The 8,464-nt window shown below is 38.5% G+C and overlaps 1 protein-coding gene across 1 annotated transcript; it reads left to right on the top strand.

Moving 5' to 3' along the window:
* Nucleotides 1-6,386: 6,386 nt before the first annotated feature.
* LOC142257596 (olfactory receptor 5AR1-like) lies at nt 6,387-7,958 on the top strand. Its single transcript, XM_075329734.1, has 2 exons — nt 6,387-6,417; nt 6,943-7,958. The coding sequence occupies exons 1-2, from the start codon at nt 6,387-6,389 to the stop codon at nt 7,956-7,958; spliced, it is 1,047 nt and encodes a 348-aa protein (XP_075185849.1).
* The last annotated feature ends 506 nt before the right edge of the window (nt 7,959-8,464 follow it).

The raw sequence follows: 8,464 nt of genomic DNA, 5'->3' as shown, positions 1-8,464 counted from the left end.
ATGGAAATACATGCAGCCGACCCGCTCCTGTCGGAAGAGTGTGCTCCGTACTGGGCGATAGTGATGGGAGACTCGCACAGTGACAGTCAAAGTTCAATCGAGTCCATGAGCCATGAACTGGGGTAAACTCTGACATCACCGCGAACATGGCCGAAGACTGTCGAGTGACGAGCAGTGCAATGAATACCCCCAGAAGTTAACAGGACCTTCCATGACTTCATAGCCATGTGACCAGTCTGTAAGCCAATGTTTGTACAACATTCACACCAGATTGGTCACATGACTATGATGTCATGGAAGGTCTTTTAGTCAGTGGTGGTTACCTGGGGACACAGCAATGATCGGATGAGGAAGCAGAAGCGTCTGGGAGACAGTCTGCAGGATGCATCGTGGGACCTGTAAGTATAATCATAATGTTTTTTAATAATGTGCTTTTTTTTACAGCCCCTGGACCCAAACTGGACCTGAAATGTAACACAAGCTTCCCAGGAAAGCTTGTATTCGGGATCATATGCATGAACACTATCTGTTTGGTACGGACCCCAAACTTTACAGTTTAGGTTCGTCCATCACTAATTGTAACATTTAATGGATGCCAAAATCCTGGGTGGCTGCAGGCAGCTATTTTTAGGCTGAGGGGCCCAAAAACCATGGGCCTCCCCAGTCTGAGAATACCATCCCCCAGCTGTCTGGCCTTATTTTGGCTGGGTATCAAAATTGGGGGGCCTCATGCCATTTTATTAAATTATTGATGTAAATAATTTTTGGCTGGAGGCTGCACCCTGTAGCCATGGCCTTTATCTGTGCTGATATCAATATATAGGGTGTGATGGTGGAATATTGTGGATTGTGTACCATTTTGCGTGGGTTAATGTTTGGACGGGGTTCACTGTCCATTCTGTGTTGCTTATGTGTACATTCTATTGTCTGGAGATAATCACCCCCTATAGTGCAAGGTTATAGCCTCTTGAAGCGCTTCTGTCCCTGGGTGTGGGGGTAGGTGGGCCTAGAGTCCACCTACTGTAATCTTTTTGCTTACCAGGGAGATTCAGGCAGTCTGTTTGAGAACTTGAAGGAAGAATGATTGATCCTCTGGGAGAAGCTAGGACTTCTCAGAGAGACGTGGACATTTATGCCACTACTGGACAATTTTACCCTTTCTTTTGTGGATTATGTTATGAACCATTTGATTTGCTTGGAATAAATGCTCTTTGGACTGACGCTGCTCGCATTTGCTAGTGGGGCCGGTGCTAACTGTGCATGCACCGTATAAATCATCACTGGCTGGTTACTTCCAACCACGTGATTCATCACATGATGTATACAAAAGGTCCTGGAACAGAGGAGTCATCACCCCTCCCTGGTCTGATGAAGCGTTATACACTGAACGCGTTACCTTGTTTTAGGGGGGACTCTTGGTATTTCTGTCTTGTACTATTGGCACTTTCTTTATTTGCTGGTGATCCTCTCTGAACTGTACGGCCACTGGTGTGTAATACTGATGGTATATGGTGACTAACCCAGGTGTGCTGTGTAACATTTTCACTATGTAACCAGCGATTATTCTGTGTTCACATGGTTTGTAATTCCATTTACATGGGCTAAGTGCTCTGTACATTGTACTGTTATAAATATAATTGCCTTGTATAGCCATGTGACTTTTAGTTGTGCCAGTACACCCTTTGTCTTTGCACATACATGTGTATTTATGTGCTGTACTTTTTTATGATGTAATAAATTCTGATATATACCTTTTGCATCAAAACTACTTTTGTCCTCCGTTTTTTTGCATTTTCCCCAGTGGTTTGCAATTAATGAATATGGATGTCCACACGGGTCTTTCCATACATCACTATTAAGGCTTTCAGCATGATGTACCCTTGAATTTATTTTCTTATTGATTCCCATGGATATTTCTGCATATTTAATTGAAGGAAGAATGATTGATCCTCTAGGAGAAGCTAGGACTTCTCAGAGAGACGGGGACATTTAGGCCACTACTGGAAAATTTTACCCTCTGTTTTGTGGATTATGTTATGGACCATTTGATTTGCTTGGAATAAATGCTCTTTGGATTGTACAGCCATCTCTTGCTCTGTTGATTGTGTGATATGGGAGAAGGACCCTGTGACATAGGGGGACCACACGTCATTTTATTTGTTTATGTTTTTATTTTACACCAGCAGTATAATGCTGTCAGAGAGGGTAGGGTGTGGTCTGACTGCAGCCAATCAGACACACCGATGGGCGGGGAAAGCAGTGAATATGTATGAGGGATAATTATCGACCCAGGAAGTAGCGCTGCACCAATGGGGAGACTCAGTAAGTATGTATTGCTTTAACCCTTTTGCTTCTTTTTTTTACAGTGGCCAATCAAAGCCATGCCAATACTTGACATGGCTGTGATGGGCAAGGAGAGGATGCTTTTTGCCATCCAAACATTTAACGATCCTTAGCAAGATCTCCGACTTTTGCGGTAAATGTTTGGATGTCCGATCCCAATCCCAAGCTGGCCAAAGATCGTACGATATTAACATTTTCCGACACTTGCTGATCAGGATTGCTCATCTCTATTGACAATACATTTTATAAAATGTGAAAAATCAAAATATTATATATCTCATTTTTATGTTTGTATGTATCTTGGGACCGAATTATTTTATTTTGTACATAAACCAACAATTAATATCAAGAGATAGACAATTATTAATTCCCAAGTAAAAAAAAATTTAAAAACTCAAGAGAGTCTATCAGACATGTTATGATAACCCAGCCCAATTACGACTGTCTACCGGTTACTTTATAAACCACATTCTATAAACCTAGCTTTTGCTCCATATCTATGGAGTCTGTTCTGTTACTATCATGGACTGCTGTGAGTAAAATTGTATATAAACATGTTTAAAATTAAGAATATTAAATGTCAACTTGAAATTGTTTGCATTCTATTTTATTATCACATTTTTGTTTAATTTTTTTAATACCATTTAAAAATTTGCATGAGGTTTTTGCCTTAAATGGAAATTGTACTTTCAACAAGTTGTGAATAAATCTATATTTAAGGCAATTATAAGTAAAATTTGAATATATGTTATCATAGAAATCTGTTTTTTTTTTTCACTTATGAGCCACTTTTTCCTCACCATCCTGGCTACTGAACTCACCAATGATAATGAAAAAGACAAGATGGACTGCAATCACGATATGGTGTCATGTTACACTTTCTAATATAGACAGGTGTAAAAAGATAATTTAGTACACTAATATTTTATTTTTAGATTATGGTCTAAAAATATTTTTTTATGGTTATTTTTAGACCAAAGTCTAATAATGGCTCAACTACATTTTGCTCAAGGCAAGACAGACTGCAATCATAATATTGTGCCAGGTTTACAATTCATAATATAGACACGTGTAAAAAGAAATATTGGCACAATATTATTTTATTATTAGACTTTGGTCTAAAAATATGTTTTATGATAATTTTTAGACCAAAATCTAATAAGAGCTCAACTACATCAACCTCAAAACAAGATGGGCTGTATTCACAACATGGGGTCAGGTTACATCTTCTATTATAGATTTATAACATTTTTATAATTTATTTTTATACTTTGGTCTAAAAAATATTTTTGTTATATAATAACATTAATTTGATGTAGTCATAAATGAAATGAGAGGAACCCAAAAAAACACAGAAGAGTTACAAACTTTCACATCAGAACAATCCCCTTTATAGATTCTCAGTTATCTCATTCTGCAACCAGCAAATCATGGAGAGACAAAGAGCATGTCATATTTGCAAAACTTTTATTGAATCCCAATTGAAAAAAAGATTTTTAGCCAAAAATACATGTATTTAAGTTAAAAAAAAAGTACTCCCACCCAAAAAAGTTTAGATTCTTTAATATTTTCTTACATGTCCATCAATCTTATCCTAATCATTGGAGGAGATGGAAGAAATGATTAATCCACACTGCCAGAAGATGATCACTGAAGATCAATGGGGAACAAGACATCGGATTTTATTCTGCTACGCGTTTTGGAGCTTATACCCCTTTCTTCAGGAATAAAATCAATAATAACATTACTGTTTTGATTTTTGTTCCTGAAGAAGGGGTTATTAAGAGGTACATTATTGATTTTGCTCCTGAAAAAGGGGTTATGCAGCTCCAAAAAGCGTAGAACAATAAAATCCGATGTCTTAATCCCCATTGATCTTCTTTTGGTAGCGCTGATTAATCTTTTTCTTTCATCTCCTCCAACACTTTCTTCCTGGGTTCTGCAGCAGCCTTCCTCAACACGTGGTTATAGTGGTTGTATCTACAACACAACCATACCAGGTTAGTGCACCTAATTACATTTTTTATGGTACCACCGGATAAGACACCATTTGCGCCCCCCTTCTGTGTCATTTCAGTTTCATGGCTTATCCTAATCAATCATTGCGATAGTTCCATGTAAAAATTCAAGTTCCAAAATTGTGTACCATGCTTTCAGACTATTCCAAAAATTATACCATCAATGAAATGATTATGAAGGGATTACATGTGGTTGTCCTTATATCAAGTAGGTAGAGATTCCGTATATCACAAATGTGAGTACACCACTCACATTTTTGTATATAGTTTATTCTATCTTTTTATGGGACAACTTTGAAGATCTGAAACTGTGATACAATGTACAGTGTCAGTGTGCAGCTTGTACAACAGTGTAAATTTTCCATTTAAATAACTCAACACAGCCATTAATGTCAACACCACTGGCTAAAAAAGTGAGTACACTCCTAAGTGAAAATGGCCTAATTGTGTCCAGTTAGTTATTATCCCTCCCCGGTGTCATGTGATGGATTGGTGTTACAAGGTGTCAGGTACGAATGAGGAACAGGTGTTACATTTGGTGATATTGCTCACACACTCTCATCCTGGTCACTGGAGCTTCAACATGGCACCTCATGGCATGTGATTCTCTGAGGATATGAAAAAAATTGAATTGCTGCTCTACATAAAGGTAGCCAAGGCTATAAAAAAAAGATTGCCAACAACCTGAACCTGAGCTGTACCACAGTGACCAAGACCATACAACGGTTCAACAACACAGGTCTCATCATGGTTGACCAAAGAAGTTGAATGCGCATGTTTAGAGTCATACCTAAAGGTCATCTTTTCAAAATAGAACTGTAAGTGCTGCCAACATTGCCGCAGAGGTTAAAGGTGTAGAGGGTTAGATTATACACCACACACTGAATCAAATTGGTCTGCATAGATGTCATCCAGGAAGGTAGCCTCTTCTAAAGATGATGTACAAGAAATCCCAAAAACATTTAGCTAAAGACAAGCAGACTAAGGACATGGAATACTGGAGCAAGGTCCTGTGGCCTGATGAGACCAAGATAAATTTATTTGCTTCAAATGGTGTTGTGTGTGTGATGGCAACCAGGTGAGAAGTACAAAGACTACAGTCAAGCAAGATGGTGGGAGTGTCATGGTTTGGGGCTGTATGAATGGTGCCAGCTATGTGGAGCTACAGTTCTTTAAGGGAACCATGAATTCCAACAGGTACTGTGAAATGCTGAGGCAGAACAGGATCCCCTCCATTTGGAAACTGGGCAGAATTCCATCATGATAATGACCACAAACTATTTTGCCAAGTATTTAATGTGATCGGATACGGCTACAAAGAGGTTGATTAATTTAATTAGAATGATTCAATGATTGTAGGAAATAGTGTGATATTGAATACACTTTTGCATAATATAAGACACAAAGGTAAAGTACGTACATTGCACACTACATAGGAAAAACTTCACCAGGAGCCACACATCATCTGTCCGGGAGCATCAGCTGTGAGAAGCAAAAACAGCGAAGACAGAGAAACTCCTGGGATCCACACTGTGGTGTCACGGGCGTCCCCTCCACAGGTATTCAGGCTTCTGACTTTGCTGTAATCTTCACCAGTCTATATCTCACTTGAAAACAAATTGCTTGAGTAACAAATTGTTACGCAAACTCTAGCGGGTTCCATTTGTCCAATATAGTATCCCTCTTCTGAGTGGCCAACTCTTCAGATATCAATCTAGACCGGACAATTGCGTCACCAGATGAGATGTGCCAAAGGCTCATGGATTTAGATGCTTTACCATACTATAATCATGCACATTTTCAGTAAATATGCATAAGGGAACTATATGGTACTGAATGATACTATAATCATGTACTTTCTCACTAGAACTACAACTCCAGGTGTCTGGGAAAATTACAGAAAAACAAGCTAATATAACTAAACTGTTACAATCTGATATCTTAAAGGGTTAATTAAAGACAGATTACTAATATGGATTCCTGATGGCTACTAACATGTTAGCACTACACAAACACACATCCGAGATGACCACTGCCTTACTAAAGAAACTGGAGGGTAAATAGGCTAGACTTGCCCAGCATGTCTCCAGACCTAAACCCTATTGAGCTTCTATGGGGCACATTCATAAGGAAGGTAGAGTGCAAGGTCTCTAATATCCACCAGCTCTGTCATGTCATCATGGAAGAGCGCAAGAGGATACAGCAATTCCTGTGAAGATCTAGTGAACTCCATACCCAAGAGACTTAAGGCAGTGCTTGAAAATAATGGTGTCCACTCAATATTTTGACAGTTTGGGCACAGTGTGGCTATTTTTACTTAGGGCTGTATTCACATTTGTTGCCAGCAGTTTTGACATTAATAGCTGTGTGCTGAGTTATTTAGCGGGTACACCAAATTTGAACTGTTACACAAGCTATAGTGTGACAAATTTACATTGTATCAAAGGATCATCATATCTTCAGTTGCCCAATGAAATTATATAATAAAATATTTACAAAAAAGTGGTATATTCAATTTTGTGATATATTGTAGGTCAATAACTTATGTAAACTTCAATTTTTAACTTTCTATTCATATTAGGTTCACATTCACGTGTTGTTGACCCATTCAACCAATCCTCTGAGACGAGATTTATTCTTCTTGGTTTGTCTGATGTTCCTTACTTGAAGGTCATTGGCTTCCTTTCATTCTTAGTGATCTATATGATAACATTATTAGCTAACTTTCTACTGATCATTTCGGTGAGAATTAATCCAAAGCTTCACACTCCCATGTACTTTTTTCTTACTAATCTCTCTTTCATTGACATTTGCTTCTCTACTACCGTGGTGCCTAAAATGCTAAAGAACACATTGTCCACAGACAAGAGCGTCTCTCTAGTAGAATGTGCCATCCAGATGCACTTTCATTTGGGTTTTGGGTCAACAGAATGTTTCCTACTTGCCTTCATGGCTTATGATAGATTTGCTGCCATCTGTAGACCACTACACTATGCCACCATCATGAGCAAAAAGATGTGTATCAGTATGGCAGCTGGGTCTTGGATCACAAGCTTCATCCATTCTATTTTAGAAGTGACTTACACCTTCCAGATGTCTTTCTGCAGTTCCAATCATGTTAACCACTTCTTTTGTGAAGTTCCTCCATTTTTTAAAATATCCTGCAGTGACACTTGGCTCCATGAAGTAATAATGTTTATTACAGCAACGATCATAACTATTTTGACCTTTCTCTTGATTTTGATTTCATATGTCCAAATCGTGTCCACAATCGTAAAGATCAATTCTTCCGATCGGAGCTATAAAACAATCTCCACATGTATCTCTCACATCATTGTGGTGACGTTCTACTATGGGACCATCATGATTCTGTATTTACGACCACATTCCCTTACTAATCCAAACATGGACAGGTCTGTTGCCATCCTCTACACAGCTGTGACGCCCATGCTGAACCCCATCATCTACAGTGTCAGAAATAAGGATGTCAAAAACACCGTAAGAAAGAATCTAATCCAAGATATTCTACAAATCAATATATCCTTACAAAATGCTAAAAATATGACAGATAAAGATAAAAAACAAAGTTTTAAATAGTTGTCTCTGACCCTTCTCTGACAGGTTTGGTGACACGTTGGACTTGGCCTGAAGAGCTGGAGCTCTTGACTCTTCATTTTTGCCAAAAAGTCCAATACATCCATTACTGGATGCCTAATCGGTGTTACTCACTGGTATGTTTATTCAACAGACCTTAAATTGAGTTAAGTATGTGGTTTTTTTGTATCTGACTTGGGCCTCTTCCTGCCCTTCGTCATCACAACAGGAGGTTGCATTATGTTTTTGCAGGAAAAAGTGTTGTGGAAGCGTCTTCCTCAGTTGATCTGGTGCCATCTTCTGAATGTGTTGTCCACGTTTGTTATTTGTTAGTTACTACACAGGTTTTTTTTCAATGTATGCATGCATTATTCCCATGTTGACACTTGCTCAGTATGTACTTTTATAAGGCTCTTTGCACCAGAAATGTATTATTTTTCCCCAGAGTTAAGGTAAGCAATTGTGAGCACTCTGTCTCAAGATGCTAGACATATCTTGCATCATGACGG

Source organism: Anomaloglossus baeobatrachus, chromosome 12 (assembly GCF_048569485.1).
Source record: "Anomaloglossus baeobatrachus isolate aAnoBae1 chromosome 12, aAnoBae1.hap1, whole genome shotgun sequence".
In the NCBI taxonomy this organism is placed as follows: domain Eukaryota; kingdom Metazoa; phylum Chordata; class Amphibia; order Anura; family Aromobatidae; genus Anomaloglossus; species Anomaloglossus baeobatrachus.
Note: the sequence above shows the minus strand (reverse complement) of the source record. Positions and strands in the feature narration are given on the sequence as shown.